This window comes from Adiantum capillus-veneris, chromosome 16 (genome assembly GCF_014529385.1).
Source record: "Adiantum capillus-veneris isolate H3 chromosome 16, ASM1452938v2, whole genome shotgun sequence".
In the NCBI taxonomy this organism is placed as follows: domain Eukaryota; kingdom Viridiplantae; phylum Streptophyta; class Polypodiopsida; order Polypodiales; family Pteridaceae; genus Adiantum; species Adiantum capillus-veneris.
The window spans coordinates 85,767,741-85,786,180 of record NC_140946.1 but is presented as its reverse complement, the minus strand read 5'-3'; the positions used below and the strand labels follow the sequence as shown (position 1 = coordinate 85,786,180).

Genomic DNA, 18,440 nt, shown 5'->3' with positions numbered 1-18,440 from the left:
GTTTCCTGTTTCTAGTCTGTTTTGAGTGAGATTGTCACGCACATTGCACTGAGGAGCACCCACTGTAGAGAGCACGACACACTATTTGCGCTACAATCAGATTCACAATTTTGTAACAGTTTGGTCTCATAGGTCATTTTGGCCTTTTGAAGATGTTAATATAACATTTCATTTCATTTCATCTCTCTCTCTCTCTCTCTCTCTCTCTCTCTCTCTCTCTCTCTCTCTCTCTCTCTCTCTCTCTCTCTCTCTCTCTCTCTCTCTCTCTCTCTCTCTCTCTCTCTCGTGCAAGGAAAGGAGGGCTTGGTACCCTTGTATTAAATTTAGGCCCAAAGGCATTACATCAGCCGGTAGGCAGAACAAAATAAATGGATCTGGTAGTGGAAAAACTCCTGAGATATACAAGAACAACAAGCCATAGGGGAAAAAAGTAATACAAAGCTACAAAAGATGGGCGATACAACAAAAGCTAGGAGCAAGGGAGCAATGGAAGAAAGTAGCAGAGCAGCGTTACAAGGGATGCATTTTTCATGCCTTGGAACGTCGGAATGACTTTCCGAATACCTGTAGGTGGAGGGAACATGCCGGAACAGCTGGACGTCCTTGCGTGACAGTTTGTCACACGAATGGTAGAGAACGGGCCCAGAATGGCAAAGGAAATTTAACCTCCATATGGCAAAAAACACCGTAAAGAGGCCCTTTCTTTCCCCCTCCCCTCCCCACTTATAGAAACACTCCCCCACCCCTTCACGTTTCCATTGAAGCTCTCAAGCTCTCTCCCTCTCAAGGCTCAAGCTCCCTCTCGAGTCTCAACTTTCAAGATCTCTTTCTCTCTCCCTCTCAAGTGACAAGCTCTCTCCCTTTCCCTCTCCCTCTCCTCTCCCCCTCCACCCCTCTCCCACTCTAGGCTCAACTTTGAACTTTCAAGCTCGCTCCCTCCCTCCCTCTCAAGCTCAACTTTGAGCTTTCAAGCTCTCAAGTGACTATTTTGTACAATGTGACAGCACACCACCACATTCAGGCCATAATAGGCTGAAACGGCCTTCAATAAGGGGTGTTTGTTGGTAGTAGAGTCGAAGGACTCTAATATTACTTTTATTTAATCAAGTGATGCTAAAAAATCCATTATTTAGGTGTTTTTAGGCCTCCCATTCTGCGTTGTTCTCGTTTCAAACCCTTGGTCATTCCCCGTTCTCGGGCAAGGGGGGTGACGAGTTCTGCGTTCTAGGCAACTGTGTAGTAGAGAGCTAAAGTAGAAACAGGCCACCCAGACTCCGACGCATCCCAGCAGAAGGAACATCACCATAGCAAAGAAACTTTGCACAAAAAATTTGGGAGAGGAGAGAGTTTTAACGTCGGAAACTATCCCAAGAGACCTTAAAGATCTAGCCGACGAGGAGTTGAACTCAGGACCTGTTGAGAGAGAGAGAGAGAGAGAGAGAGAGAGAGAGAGAGAGAGAGAGAGAGAGAGAGATATGAAATGAAATGTTATATTAACATCTTCAAAAGGCCAAAATGACCTATGAAACCAAACTGTTACAAAATTGTGAATCTGATACCATGTCAAAAAGACTAGAACAAAAATACTACTACTACTAGGATCCATCCTCATCTGCACTCTGGATGTCGAGAGAGTATGGCTCGAATCCTCTGTTGTAGTCTCTGTCGATGTTGTGTAGTCCCTCTCCTCAATCGTGGCCATTTGGATCTATGTAGCTCCAGGCTCCGTCGATGAGAGTGTCGGTAGTGGTCGTATGAGTGTGGGCCGAGCTCTGCAGTGATGGTTGCTGCTCTGGCTGTCCCATATCTAGTGAAAAGAAATCTGTAATCTGTCTCTGGGATTGTCTCTCTCTAGCTCTCCCCAGTAAAGTGTCTCTATATCTGTGTAACTCAAGTAGATATAGCCCAAGACATCTCTGATCCTCATAACTCATGATCCTAGAGAAAGGACCGAAACCCTCTCTAAATAAGCAGTGGAACCAGTCCCGAATCTCATAGTATAGTGTGCAATGACATATGTAATGTAGCTCTGTCTCTGGCTCTAGCTAGCATAAGCGGCATATCTTGTTGTTTGCTTGCGTGTCTGACCAATGGCACACCGCAAACCATGAGACATATGTGTATCCATGTAGCTGGGTCGAATCACAAATCCATCTCCTGTATGCTCTCTATAGAAAGCCATCTTCGTGCCCAACTCCTGTGGCGGCTCTATCCATGTCCTCCTGGTATCCAGCTGGTCAGGCCCTGACGAATGAGTCTAGTAATCTCCACCCGTGTAAGAGACATCGAGGGTGTCTGAAGAGAGTACTGGGGGCAGCCTGTTCATGGTGAAGCCATGCATCTGAAACCATGATGTCATCTGTGCATACCAGCATGAAGTGTCCCCCTGAAGAACTAACTGTCTGGAAGACTCAAGGGCCAGTCTAGCATATCTGTCTCTAGTAGTATCCCACAAGCTGTGCACAAAGGAGACTGATCTGGTAAGCGCCTCAATCTCCATAGGAGGGGCAGCTAGCTCTGCTCAAATGATAGTGTGGGGTACGAAGGCCTTGGCTCTGATCAGTCGAGAGATCATAGATACCAAGGGCCTCTCCATACGTCTCCAACCATCTTGGCCTACAGATGGTCCCCATATTTGCACCACATACAACATAGCTGAGGCTACTAAAGTATCAAAGAGCCATAATTTTGTCCGAGGTTCCTAGAATTGAACTTGCGAACACATTCTCTCCAAGCCTCCCAAGGCTGCATAAGCTCTAGTCAGTCTAGTCTCTGCTGCTCTGCTCAAAGAAAATGTAACAAACTGCTGACATGTCAAAGCCTAAAGAATGGAGCCAACTTACAAATGTCGGCCGAGGGGCCTAAACCCTAAGAAGAACAAGTAGCAGAAGAAGAAGAAGTCCTACCAACTTATGGGGACCCTGTTCGATGGGCCCCAGTGGAAGGGATTAAAATAAAGCAGGACTCACACACACACTCACGCAAAGCTGATGACGTGGCAATTGTACGGCAGATTTCCGAAAATTGCGTTAGCATGATGATGTGGCAGGTTGTACGGATTTCCGCGTTTTGCATTGGCTGATGACGTGGCAGGCTGTACAGATTTCCGTACATTACGCTGGCAGCTTCTGGCATTGCTTTTTGGACCAGATGCTTTTGAGTTTGAAATCTTTTTACTGTAAACTGCATTAAGACTTGGAATTCATGGATTCAACAGAATATTTGCAGTTTTTGCTCAACGAGCTTCACGACATTCTTTCACAGCATCCTCAGCAGAATCTTCCGATGTTGCAAAGTTTTCAACAATTTTTGAACTACATGTTACCCCCTCTGATGCCCCAGGTGGTACCTCCTCCTCCGGCACCAGAAAGTACGAGAGCTTCCAACCTGCAACCTTCTCAGCCGTCTGTTCCGATCGGGGGAGTCTTCAGGAATATGGTGCAGCCATCTGACCCTAATCCAGTGCAACTGCCTTTGCCACCGCCATTGCCCCCACCTCCACCACCACCGCCACCAGGCTACAATGGTTGGAGCCCATATGGATACCCTTATTATTCATACCCGGGATATGCGTCCAACCAACCCAAAGATTTCAAAGATGGCGGTACGACAGTCAAATTTTTCACTTTTTCCGGGGTAAAAGATCGCAAGAAAGCATTGCAGTTCCTACAGCAATTCGACAACATCTATGCTTTGGGGAACTATACAGAAGAATCCAAGATTTCTCGAGCAGCAAGATTTCTTAAAGATAATGCTATGCATTGGTGGAGTTCAATCACAACACGACCGCATGCTCCAAGGACCTGGCAAGCTTTCAAGACAGTTTTTGCACGTAGTTACATGACTTCTATGTTTGAAGTCCAGATATTGGCAGAGTGGGGCAACTTGAAAATGCTTGCCACCGAAACCATGGACGAATATAACCAAAGGTTTCTCGACGTGTACCTTCCTGTGTCCTTTAGATCTATTCCCTTGGAGGCCCAATGCGAGCGATACACCATTGGACTACCATCACCATTGCAGGAATATTGTCTATCCAAGCAAGTCTCTACCATGCAAGAACTTATGGACCATGCCGCGGTCGGCTACAAACTGATGAAGGGAAAGCTAGAGTTTACCACAGAAGAATCTCCGGCCACGAACCACAACTCTCGCCAACAAAGAACAAATTCTCGAGAGTCTCGTGAAAGTCAACCACAAAGGCCTCGTTTGACGCCTCAACAACGAGACACCTTACTACAAGAAGGCCAATGCTTTGGATGCTTTCAAACAAGGCATAATCATTCTAATTGTCCCAAACGCACTGATAGACCAGAGGAGCCGACGTCCGCACCACCAACGGTCGACAGAACCCAAGTGCCACCTCCTGCTAAGAGAGCTAGACCCGCTATTGGACTAGTTCCTGATATTTATGGCATACGCCTTGAGAGTACAAATGAATTGTGTCGAGCATATGGCAAAGTCAATGGCTTCAAAGCCCTTATTTTTTTTTGACCCCGGAGCTACAGAGAACTTCATTCATCCAGAATTCTTAAAGCAGATGCACTTTGATTATGATGCAGAGGGTGGAGAAATTGAAGCTGAGCTAGCCACAGGCCAAACTCAGAAAGTGGTACCGCTCATTGGTGCTCTTCCAGTGACTATTCAAAATTATCAGGGAAAAGCTGATTTCCACATCATGAAGTTGGGCAATTGCGATGTTCTCTTGGGCATGCCTTGGCACGACAAGAATGATGCGACTCTCCCAAGTTCGGAACCGAACCATCACCGTGATGCAGAAGGACAAGCCAGTCGTCCTCAAAGTTCGGTTGTCCGAACAAAACCTCGAATGAACTCTCTACTTGTTTTTTTCTTTTTTTAGCTAGAAAGTATTGTTTGAATTTTTTTTTGAAATGGATGGTATCTGTTTTGAACTTGTCTTGGTGCAAATTTGAAATGTTTGACTCTGGTTTTAATACTGGTTTCAATGATTGGTGATTTTAGTGCCGGGTGGAGTAGTGAGAAATGTTGAAGGTTTTGCTATTGTTTGAACCTCTGAACGACGCAGACGGGATGACTGGGGAGCGTTTGGTTGTATGCTTGTAAAATAATTGCTGTTGTGACTCCCGGCCTGGATCTGGATGGTTATGCGGGAGGAGTCTTAAGAAGTCTGAGCAGTGGTTACTCTCACAGCACCTCCAAACGACGCAGGCTGCCGTCTGGGGGACGTTTGGTTGTGAAAGGCCTCTATATCTCCCGGCCCGGACCTTTTTAGGTTATGTGGGAGGAGTATGAGGGAGTCGTTGAATATCTTCTGGCCCAAACCTTGTTAGGTTATGCGGGAGGAGTGTTCATTGGCGACTTTATGTTTCTATGTCTTGTAACATGCATATGTGAGCATTTGTTTTGCATTGTGATGTGCTAACCACTGAATATTCCTAATTGGATGAGATTGCTTGGGTATGTAATTTTAGTGCATCAAGACACCTGTGGAAGATCAGTACGGTCTGGGTGTGATGGCTAATTTTACTACGCCGGAATATCAAGAGTTCCGAGGTGGACGAAAGGAGAAGCTAACTCCTTGATCAAAAGAGCCGAAAGGAGCAGCTAACTCCTTAACAAAAAAAGAGCAAACTGATTGTCCCTCGGAGTGTCCCTCGGAATGACCCTCGGAAATTTTTGAGCTAACTTGAGTTGTTTTGTAGATATGTTGTAATCGCGGACGATTACTCTCTTTCAAGAAGGGGAGATGTAACAAACTGCTGACGTGTCAAAGCCTAAAGAATGGAGCCAACTTACAGATGCCGGCCAAGGGGCCTAAACCCTAAGAAGAACAAGTAGCAGAAGAAGAAGTCCTACCAACTTATGGGGACCCCGTCCGATGGGCCCCAGTGACATAAAGGGATTAAAATAAAGCAGGACTCATACACACTCACGCAAAGCTGATGACGTGGTAGTTGTACGGCAGATTTTCGAAAATTGCGTTGGCATGATGACGTGGTAGGCTATACGGATTTCCGCGTTTTGTGTTGGTTGATGACGTGGCAGTCTGTACGGATTTCCGTAAATTACGTTGGCAGCTTTTGGCATTGATTTTTGGACCAGATGCTTTTGAGTTTGAAAGCTTTTTGTTGTAAACTGCTTTTGGGGCCTTGGGCCTTTAAATATGAGGTTAGGGCTTATTCTTTGGCTTGCTTCCTGGAGAAGGTGCAGAGTCTGGAGTACTAGCTTGTACTGTGTTGATGCAATACAAAGAAATACCGAAAGGGGCGCAAAGGTCTGGGGCCAATACTCTCTGGGGTGGAATTCCGCCACTCCGTGTCGCGTGTTGTCTCTCTCTCTCTCTCTCAGTGCAGTTGTTATTGAAGTGCTAAAAGTATGTTCATTCTGTTCTTTTCTATTGGCACGTGGTGCCAGTCTTGTGATAGAAAACCTCAGCCCAGTGAAGACAACCCCAAGGTAAGTGTATGCATCTGTATACTCTACAATCTCTTGACCATATGTGAAAGTCGGTGTGATCTCCTGATCCACTGTGGTGTGGTGTTGAACACCATAACCTTCGTTTTACCAAGGTTTACAGACAATCCACTATCCTCTACAAAACTGTGTAATGCATCCAACTGTCGCTGCATACCCTCTGGTGAGGCAGAGATCAACACAATATCATCAGCACATAACAACAATGGGATCCACGTTCCTGTCAATTGGGCACCTCTATCACCCTCTCTGTCAATGTAATCAGACACCTCATCAATATACATACCAAATAGAGTAAGAGACAATGGGCAACCTTGTTTCACCCCAATGGTGGAGTGAACTAAATCAGATATCCCCTTCGGGGTGTGTACATGTCCCATCACTGATCTGTATAGAGCCATAATCCCCCAAATCAACACTATGGGCACCCCCATCTCCTGCAGTTTGCGCATCAATCGAGCTCTTGGTACCATGTCAAATGCTTTGCGGAAATCCACAAAGCTACAATAAATCCGTCTCCCATGTGACCTGCCCTCCTCAATGATGGCTCTGAGTGTCACAATATGATCAAGAGTGGAGAAACCCCTCCTAAAACTGGCATGGCCCTTTCCTCGTACACCCTCACCCTCTGCCCAATTACTCAACTACTGCTCAAGAGTGGATGCATACAACCGTGCCAATGTGTGCCCAACCATAATAGTGCGGTAATTCCAAGGCTCTGTAGGATCACCGGCTTTGAAGATAGGCACAATAGTAGACAACCTCTTCAGGTAACCCCTCACACATGGCACAATTGAACAACACTGCAAGAACCTCTACCAACATATCTCTAGCATGTATAAAGTGCTCTGCTACTAGACCATCATGATCATATACCCTACTAGTCCTCATCCTGTCAATGGCTCTCTTTACCATCTCAGTGGTAAAGAAGGTGCTGGTAGGTTGGCATGGCTCTATAGGATCTGCAAGGGGTTCTTGTCCAAGAAATGTATATAACGATGTCGCATACTGGCCCCACTCATGAGGAGAAGTAATCACTGGGGGAGGGGAGTGCTCATGAAATAATCGAGAGATAGAGAGACCCTAGCCATCCTTGGCAATGATCAACGAGGCTATGACATTCTTCAACCTGCAAAAGAAGCCAAAGGCGAGGTTGAAACCTCCCCCACAGACCACCCCAAACCCACTCCAATTCCAGCCTACATGTGTTTCTAGACAGAACAAGCAAACAGGCAACCATATATACACACACACCACTCACAGGCAACCGCACAAAAAAAAAAATCGGTAAATCTGTTTGGATTAATCTACAAGTGGGAAACCTCGAAGCAAGGAAAACCACCGAAAAGATCATGCACAAATATAAGAACACGAAAGTGTTCAGCTGTAAAAGAGGGCTAAAAGCATATCACAGGAAGTTGATGTATCTCAGAAGAGATATCACCAACATCTAGGGCAAAACGTAAAGATTGCCTAAGGGAAAGCTTGAAAAACGAAAAGGGATCTGCAGTAGAGCGATGGAACATGCAGCCATTATGTTGTCGCCACAAGGTCCAAATGGCAAAAAGACCAGTATTGGACCCACATGAAGAAGACTGCAAATCTTTGTAGAGAAGGCGGGAGAATGCTAAAAGCCCAAAACCATTTGTGGAAGATTGCAGAAGGGAAACGGAGCCACATACAAGCAGATATGCAGAGAAGAAAGGCTCTCACAATGCAGCAATCCCAAAGTAGGTGAGGAACAGTCTCTTCCAAATCAAGCATCGGACACAACGAGAAGAGCAGATATGACGTGCACTGAGAAAAGTGCTCATTGGGAGAACTCCAGCAAGCATCGCCAAAGAAACAAACATTCCTTCAAAGGCAAGTGGCTCTTCCAGAGGTTAGAGAGGAGCTTCTTCCACCAGGTATCCGACTTTTGCAGAGACCATAGACCACAGAGCAAGCCAAGAGACCATAGACCACAGAGCAAGCCAAGGCTGCGGTAAGAGAAGAGCATAAACGAGATGGCCTCAAACGAAATGTCCCAGAAATTCCAATCAGACGTGCAACAACCATCAGCCAAAGGCGGAATGGGTGAAAACTCGAGAAGCATTTGTTGAAGCTCGCTCCAGAGCTGACGGTAGTACATACCCAAGCCAAAATGGTGAGCTGCAAGGGAAAATTGGAAGGTGTAGCCCACCTCATCAACCACATCATTTACTACGCGAATCCCACGACAAGAAAGAAAATATGCTTGACAAGGCGAACGGTCAACCAAAGTAAGAGAGAATGCCCAATTCCTATGAATACTCTCCAAACAAAGCGAATTCCCTTCCTTTTGTTGTCGGCCATGCCATGATAAATGAAATGTAACTTGTCTCCAAGCAGAAATCAAACTGGCAGTAAAAGAACACCCTGGAATGTGCCCTTCCATCTTGCCAAACACGACCTCCCAGAGAGACGATTGCCAATGACCGAATGAGGAAGTAACAGCATGTTGGCACAACCATAAGAGTCCACACAAAAGAAATAGCCACAAACACACTCAACAAGCAGACACACAACAAACATAAGAACAAAGAAAACTTGCATTAGAAGAAAAAATTATCCTACTTCTAGGTGTTTCAATGCATCATCTTGGTTTCTGACACACATTTTGAGAAGTTTTGGTAAAATATAAAAGGTGTATACTTAGCTTCTAGGTCTTTAGATATGAGATACAACTCTGTAAATGCTAGCTGCGAGGTTTCTCTCTGATATCATTAAAATGAAACAAAAGAAAACATGTCAAGACTAGGACATGAGTAGCTGAAACATTTGTTGTCGCATCCGGTTTTCTTTTGCATTTCTCTTGTAAAATGCTTTGTGCGAGGGCTGGTATTGGAGGAGTTTCTTGATTGTGAGCCACATTGAAGAGAGTACCTAGGTCCTTTTCTTACAGCTGATGCTCTGTTTGATTTTATTTAATGGTGGAATGTGCATCTGTATAGTTTTGTAGCTAAATGACATTGCAAGTGAAATATTTCCAAAAACTAGCTGTTATTAGATGGGTGTGCCATATATTATCAACCTTTCATATGGCATGTAGGAGGACCGCATCACTGTTGACGAAGCGTTGAGACACCCATACTTCCATTCCCCTCTACAAGGTTTGGATCTCCTCGTTTTGTTTATCAAGAGTCTCATTTCTGTTTTTGCCAACTTAGTTGCATTTTGTTTGTTTCTACTTGCATGAGAGTCTGGAGGTACAAAGTATACAAAGCAAAATCCACCTTTTTTGAATGTGAAAGCTGCATTTTGCTTTTGTTTAGATAAGAGCCTGAAGGTATAATATATTACGCAAAGTCCTCCTATTTTCATTCCAAAAGCATCTTGCACATGAGCGTAAATGAGTTTCTGTTGCTGTTTCTCAGGAACAAAAGATGAGAATACATAACGTGCAGAGGTTAGTTTTTATTATATGTTTCTTAAGGTGGAAAAACAAGGTTATGTCTCATGATAGCCTTGGACCTGCTAAAACTCGCAGGATTACATATGTGAGCATTCATAGCTCTAATCATAGGTTATTTCAAATTTACATGGTAAATTTACAATACTTTCACTCAAATGACACTTGGTGTATAATATTCGCCGAAGATGATCAAACATAATTATCCGACCTCGTTTGTACTGTGAGTTGAAAAATTGTGTAGTTTTAACGTGAATCCAATGGCACGTGCAAGGTTCGAAAGCAATGGCTATCAAACTTTTGCACTATAACCAATATATAATTGTCATAAGTAGGCCCGTATGGGATTCAACCGATGAAATTTCTTGGGATCTCAATCATACTTTTTTTTCATGCCAACAATGGTTTGACCATGGATAAACAGGCACTAACAAAGTCTCTCCTGTTGCTTGCCCTCCAACGCCTGCAGCACAACCTTCCTATCCATCCAAAATAAAACTTACATATATGGTCTTTAGTCAGATAGGATCTTTATGTTATTTTATTTGTATTTCTTCAAAGGAAGATGAATGAAATAGAACTCATATATGATCTATAGGGAATGGGTTTGTGTATAAGTATGCACCTCCTGCATTTTCTTTCTCTCCCATTTGCACCCCTACTTTATGATTTGAAACACTTTGGCACTCTCATTTTACTCCACTTGTGTGTATAATTGACTATGATGAGATAGTGTACCATGCAATGTTTAAACATTTTTTGGATCAAGAATATAGAAACTATGAATTGTTATTCTCCATCCATACCAGCAAAGTAACACTAATATCTTAGTAAAGTGATAGTTGTGTACCTTACAGAAACAAGTCTACAAGAGAGAGAGAGAGAGAGAGAGAGAGAGAGACTTTAAACCTAATCCAACTCTTTGTGCTTTGAATATAGTCGAAATGTATCCACATGTCACCTTGACTATGACCAAGTCTCATATTTTTTCTAGAGATCTAGACCAAAGCCAGGTTCAACGATGGACATTTTGAAAATATGAGGTTGAAATTCATTGGTCAATTGTTCAGGAAAGAGAGAACTTTGTATTTCGGGATAATTGCATCTTCTTTTCAAAGGCAAGATTTATCGATTGCTCCATCCTTGATCGTAGCCTCTGTTATTGTATGTTGAAGGGACTTATGAAGTCGTCTTCTGTTGGCATAACACAGAACCTCACTCAGTTTGCGTTGTCAAGGTCTTGCCTTTGCTCACCATCGTTTGTAACAAACAAGTCCATCAACATATCCTTTGTCACATTCGTCCATAGTTTTTACATTATTCATAGACTCTTTGCTTGCATATTTCAATGGATTTTTCTTTCTGTTTGCTCAATCAGTCCCTTCCTCAAAAGGGGTGATCACATTCACTCACATCTTGTAATGTGCTCTTGATCAAATGGAAATCAATAGTAATATGAAGGCCACATTTGCCACCACAAATTCTAGGATTTCACATAATGTGTGCAACTCAAAAAACCATTCGACCCCTTGTGGATCCTCATGGCACCTTCAATCTAACTCTTACCTTTCCAAAGTATTTCATTAACATAACCAAGAAATGAACAGTTTATACTAAAATGTTGAATCTATAATAACATGCACAATGGCTTGATCTTACAGTGCTAGCAAAGTTATTGTGTGTGCATGTTGTAGATTCACCCCATACATGGCCATCAAACTTGTGATCCTTACCTTGCATTGTTGATCCGAATGCAATTGGCAAGAACTGAGTCTCTCATATAGGACATATCTATTGTAAGTTATAGGTAGCTGAGGCACCCTCTCAATTTGAGAGAACTTGAATAGCACGTGAAACAAAGAAAGTAGATGCCAATGTAGTATCAAAATGACAATACCTTCAATTTGTGTGTGGGAGTACAACTCCATTTTGTTAGTTTGAAGTTGAGGTGCAAAAACTAATTCAAGTGAAACCCTTGCTCAGTGCCATCAATGCCCATAATATGCTTGTTGACAAGGACATCTTCTATTCGCACAACTTGATAATATCATTTGAGCCAATCTCAAAATGAGTGTCATGTCACAAAGGTCGGTAGATCATATCTAATGGGTAAAGTTTTAGTATTGGAGGCATTGTGGAATGCATAGAGGAAGGGTGAATGAGAAGAAATGTTTCCTATAGATGAGATAATGAGGGACACAGATTGGAAGGACTCTTATGCATGGCTTCAAAGGTTGGCAAGCGAAAGAGACCCTTGGAAGTGGCAGTACATTAAATAACACATACATTAACATATCTCACTTTTGATTGCCATTTTTTTCATGCATGGAAGTGCTAGCTCTGAAAAGGTCATTAAGCTTCCAAAAGGAAGAAAAGATATTGTTGAATCTTCTAATTTAAAAGAAATTTTGGGTAAAAGAGAAGTTTTAGTGCTCTAACTTTTAACCTTTTTCTCTTTCAACTCTTCACTCAAAGACGCCCCAAATTCACTCCAAAATTATGTTAATTTAGGGTGCTCTATCGATAGAAATTTCAAACTAGAGAGGATGAACAAAAGAAGCAGAGAAGAGAGGCGGGTAATTTTGCATGGTCGAGGGCTTGGAGAGCCTAGAGGCAATGGCATCATGACAGGCAAAACCAAGGTAGGTTGGAGGGGCTCCTTGCGAAGCATTCACCCACCTTGGATTGTTGCAGTCGAGGAAAGAGGAAGAAAATGTAGATTTGAGCTTGGATGCAACTTTAGTTGTAGAAGCCCCACTAGAGCTTTTGTTGGATGCCAACACCTACTACTCTAGTGGTTGCACTATCACATCCACCATCCATGCAACGTTATGTTCAAATGCAAATCATCACAATTCAAGCCAATGCTTCATGGCCAGCTATAACATAACTGCAAATATGATGTATTAGAGTCCTCACATGTGATAATGACAGACAAAGAAAATGTATTGTACTTTTGATTGGTTGGTGAGAACTTTTTCTCCTTTTAAGCTCATGCATTATACAAATTGAGAGGTATGTTCATGTCTATATTCTTGACATTGTAGACAATATTTATTTTCCCAAACAAAGTAGATTATTGTCTTGTCAAGAAGGAGAATGCATAACTGTTAGTATCCAAATTCTTTATGGAAAACTTCCTTACGATTCTTTTATTAGATGTGTAATTGTGAGTATGATTTTATCATATTTTTTTGTTTTTCTTCTATGTAGCTTAGCTCACATATACTTTTTTTTTGTTGTTGTTTGGAAAATCAACCTATAATGTTTCATGTAGCCAACAAATCACGCTTCAAGAAATTGCCTATATCTCAAGTCAGTGACTAGTGCACACACTTTCTTTCAAAGCCAAAGAAAACTAGAAATAATAACCTTTTAGAAACACTTATTTTATAGAGACCATTTGACCTATTAGGAGCATGAATTCTAGATGCTATTTTCAAGGCGATAATATTGGTTTCTCACCTTTATATTTTTAAGGTGGTAATTTTGGTCACTCTTGCTTTTCTCACACTCACTTTTCATTGCTTGATGTTTTGACTTCCTCATTGTACAAGTGCTTGCACATATACACACTTATTTGCAAAAATGTGTGTGTATGTGTATAGCTAGGGAGGTGGATACAATTGTAAAAGAAGCGAGAAGCGTGCTAGTACAATATATCCACACCAAGAATTTTTGTGATTCCTTTATAGTAATAGCTTGTGATTCCTTTGCAATAATAGCTCTAATGTTTCTAGGTCTAGAAAAACTTTTCTTAACATAAGCCAAAATGCTAAAGCTAATATCTTGAATGCTCAATCTTTTCTTTAGGCCTAGTAATTGACATTGTGATGGGTGATTGTCCAAAAGGTGATTTGGAGAGAAGGGAGGGAAAGATTTGGAGAAGTCGACCAAAAACTATGCTAATATACTAGAGTTACGGAGATCTCGGTTGTTGATCCATGGTAGCTCAGGAGTAGCTGGAGAAAAGTTTTAGAGATAAAATTGTAATAAGAGGTTGTGTCACATTGATAGTGAGATCTTAAGAGGAAATCTAGTGACAAAACAAATTCCCAATTGAGTAGGTTGGAGAGAATTGAGTGTCTTTTGAATTGTCCAATTGTCAAGACACACTAAGATTATTCCCTCAAAAAAGTGATTTTTATACTTTTATGCCTCAAAATACTAGGCATGTTTCTTGAAAATAACCAGCAAGTCACTAGTTAGAAGTCTAGTTAGAAATGAGCAAGATTACGTTGTTGGGGAAATTGTGGCCTAGACGGGAAGGTACAAAACCTATAGATGTGAGAGTTCGTGTTGAAAGTCATAAATACCTTTTGAAGAAGTGTTTATGTTGTTGACAACCCTTTCCGAACGATTGCTCAAATTCTAAGAGGGCTCATGATAGGAACCCAGATATAATATTGAGCAAGTTCGTGATGAGAAGATCACAAACTCATCAACCAAATTCACTTGTTATACGTACAATAAAAAACGCTTTAATTTTAGCCATAAAATCTTTACTCACACGTCAACATAAAACCCATTCAAAACGCCAACCTTATGCCTGCAATATTGCGACCTTGACTCTGATTGCATAATCTGTTGAACCAAAAACTCAAGCTTCCTCCCTCAATTGGTCTCGTTCTATCTTTGCAAAGATTATTTGAACTCTTTTATTCTCATATACAAATTTGAGAAAATAAAACCCTATCTCACACCCTCACAAGCTTAGAAACAAGAAGGAAGAGAGGCGGGATTGCACTACTATCGTAGAGAGAAACACATGAAAGGGGAAAATTTACAGGTTTTGTAGCCATGAGGAAACACCCCCTTTCTTCCATACATGTTATTCTTGATTAGGTGTCAATTTTAATGCATAAAAAGCCAAATAACATTGAAAAATCCCTAGATTCTTGGAAACCTTATTTTTCATGCAAAATTTCATACCAAACATAAATTTTCATTATCTTTCAACACATTTATGATGATCGTGCTATGTGTTATACAATGAACCCATAAAGAATAAGGCCGTGACCTTGATCATTTTTTGAGTTTACCTTCATAAGCCTTAGCCAAAGTTTTAATGATAAGAGAATGCCCATGTTGAGATTTACCATTTCCTTTAGGATTGTAAGGAATAGTGAGGACATGTTTGATACCTAACATGGAGAAAAACACCTTAACTTCCTCACCATCCAACTCACCCCTCTGTGTTGTAATTTTTCCAACACAACCATAATGGTAAATCACATCTTCTAAAAGGAACTGCATATTACTTCTCTAGTATTTTCCTTAATGCATGACCTTCCAGTTGGTATGAGAAATCTTCTCTTACAAGCACTATGTATCTCATCCTCCATAATCCCAAAAGGAATAGTGATCAAATCTACTACCCATTTGTAATGCATGGCTAAAGGATAAGCAAGGTGTAGCCCATCATGATGCCATTTGAATACATTTTACAGGTTTCATAAGATTCCACATATTGAGATACATCTTTGTACTCTCCTTTTCACCAATACCTTTCTTTTAGTTTGGCAAAGGTTATCCATACAACTCGGTGACCAACCCATACACTCTCATGAATCTCCTTAATAGGCTTCATTTGAGCGTCCTTATCACACACTACCCATTGTGGCATATCACCCATTTATTTTGGAATGCTTCCATCAAAAGCCATTCTTTAAAATACCCATATGTCTTTCTTTGAGGAGTCCAGCTTAAAATATGTAATTGTAGCATGTGAGTTCATCAGAAGGATTTTTTAATTTCAAGAAAATTACAGGTTTACATCGACAAAAGGGGGTTTAAAAATCTCTTTTGAAGAAATTCTACAAGTTTTAAAGGAAGAGGGATCTTTTAATTCATGAAAATATATATGTGACATGGGGTTATTTAAGTGTTTCTTGAACTGCGTGATATAGAGGGTTTATTTATAGTGGAGGCCCTCGGATGCATTCTTACCCTCGTAAATTCTTGTTTATCCCAGTCATCATGCTTCTACACCCTCAAAAAACTCCTCTAAAAAGGACTCAAGCGAAGATACAAAACATACACGATCACCCTTTGCATGAGCAATAGTGTAAGACATTGTGGCAACATCATCTCCCTCATCAATCATGTCCTCTTGATGTTCATACCTTGCCTTATATAGCATATCTGCCATTTGATTGTCGTTCCTTGAGATATGCTTGAACTGGAGATTCAAGGACTTAATGTAGGCAATCCATCGCAACATAGTTAGAACAATTTGTGATCATTCCAAGGAGAGGTAAAACAATCAATTTTCATGACCATTGATGCCCCTATCAAATACTCCTTGTCACACTCCCCATAGTTCCCTCTTTACCTATACATAATCTCATGGTAAGAACTTACAACCTTCACTCCAAATCACACCACACACGTGTTCCCTTCTTCATCATCTTGCCCTATTGCCCATGCAATCCTTGTAGGACTTGTATCCATTGTTACAATGAGAGGTCTTCACATGCGCATCATCTTGCCCTATTGCACATCTAATCTCTGTAGGACTTGTAACCATTGTTACAATGAGAGGTCTTCACATGCATAGTCTCTCATTGTATCCATCGTTACAATAAGAGGTTGTGACATACATAGTCTTCTTCTCTCAAGATTGGTAATGACATAAGTAGCTTCTTTAATTTCTCATGGATTTTGTATGCTCTTCTTTCCAATGAAACTTTTAATTCCTTCTCAACAATCGATAAAGAGGACATGCTATGTGTGCATACAAATAAGAATACATGATGGAAGCATCAATAAATCTTCAAAATTCATTTATAGTCGTACATGTTTTTGATTTCATCCGCCTTTTTTTACAAGGCCTTCTAAACCATACATATGCCTCACAGTCATCATTTCATTGACTCCAAATACAAAATTTTCTTTCTCATAAGGGTAAGATTGACTTCTTCCAACCTTGAAAAAATGTTATTACAACATTAGGATGGTCCGCAACAAACACGCGGCACACCCTCAAATCCTTAGATTCTTCTTTATCATTATGTAAACACATGAAACATTTGCATCATATTTGGATCAAATCGCATTCCTTGCTGCACTTGGAGATCAAGCATCTTTAACAAAAAAAAAATATATTGGGAAAATTGTATGAAGAATTTTTTATGTTTTTCACAAAACATTTTCCTAAATATGACTCAAATCTAAGAGCGGTCATGATAGGGAAATCACAAATCCTCTTCCCGAATCTGCATGTGTAGTGAGCGAGTTTGCGATGAGAAGACCACAAAGTCATGAGAGAGATTCATTGAAAAGTACAATAAAAAATACTAAGTTCATCCATGAAAAGTCTACAACACACAAGCACAAAACCCATTCAAAACCCCACCTTATTCATGGAATCTTGTGGCCTCACGTTTGATTATATAATTATAACTTCAATATGCAGAACGAAAAAATCGAGCTTCCTCCCTCAATTCGTCCTCATTATGATTTTTCCAACGATCTTGTGCACGTCTGTCGCACGTGTCAATGCAAGGAACTTGCCGATACACTGTGTGCGAGCCACAAATGGCTCCAAGCACGCAACTAGCCTAAACTAGTAAGCTCAAAGATGACGATGGTGTGTCACTCACCGCTCTACGCTTGCTGTCGTGGAGGATTCCTTGCCGCGAAGAAGAAGGAGCCACCGATGCACCACGCTCAACCGCTTCGCCGTCGTCCTGCCGTCGTCGCAATGCTCTCTCTCTCTCTCTCTCTCTCTCTCTCTCTCTCTCTCTCTCTCTCTCTCTCACGCATACAAACACACAAGGAGATGAAGAAGAAGAAGATGGAGATGGAGCAAGAGCACTCTTCAATTGCACAAATGAGAGAATGAGTGAATTTTAGGTTTAGTTGACTTTTATACGAGCTCGCCCCATTCACACTTGGACGCCCATGCTTAGCCAACTAATCCCTTGAATGTTCCAGTTAGAGTGCGCCTCTCATCGGCGATCACTCTTACCCTTTTCCTATTGGACCGACAAGCCCGGTACCTGACTCTACCAAATAAATAATACGGCGTCCGTCTTAGGTGATAGGAATGTGCGTGGGGGTTAACATGCCCCCCTTCCTCATGTAGATTCCATCCTCAAAAGCTATTGAGTTGAAGCTCGTTCGTCGAGGTGGAACAGCATTTGAGATGAATGTCCTTAGCCTTCTTCAGTCACTGCAAAATCAAACAACATTGGCACAATAATTGCATTCTCATATACAATTAAAAAGCATATGCAGTTGTAGGCAGACAATTTGATTGGTAATAGAATTTTTAACCATTTGTCAGCAATAAACATTAAATTGCAATATAATCAAACGCATAAATAGTTGTAAAGATAAAAAAATTAAACAAGTCTGGGGTCGCTAATTTAACGATCGAAAGACACTAAAGATCGACTATTAATACCATGGGAAAGCTTCTTTATTTTCTCTGGTCAATTAATTCGTTTAATCATGAGAGCCAAGTATTTCATGGCCGAGGGCTGACTAGAGGCTATACCTAGAAGACCTTGTAGTTAAGCTACGATAAAAGGAATTGCTCATGAAATCA

General features: G+C 41.4%; 1 protein-coding gene across 13 annotated transcripts in view; it reads left to right on the top strand.

Moving 5' to 3' along the window:
* The window catches only part of LOC147439388 (uncharacterized), a 258,172-nt gene extending 248,004 nt beyond the window's left edge, over positions 1–10,168 (top strand). For 5 of the 13 annotated variants that reach the window (XM_086485235.1, XM_086485227.1, XM_086485239.1 and 2 more), the window contains 3 exons: positions 9,527–9,587; positions 9,675–9,763; positions 9,852–10,168. In XM_086485235.1, the coding sequence (XP_086341361.1) occupies positions 9,527–9,587; positions 9,675–9,763; positions 9,852–10,088 (387 nt within the window). In that variant the 3' untranslated portion in view covers positions 10,089–10,168. Of the gene's footprint in view, positions 1–9,526; positions 9,589–9,674; positions 9,764–9,851 lie in introns of those variants that run through there. The other 8 variants (XR_015184591.1, XM_086485236.1, XM_086485233.1 and 5 more) reach the window with 5 other exon arrangements.
* The last annotated feature ends 8,272 nt before the right edge of the window (positions 10,169–18,440 follow it).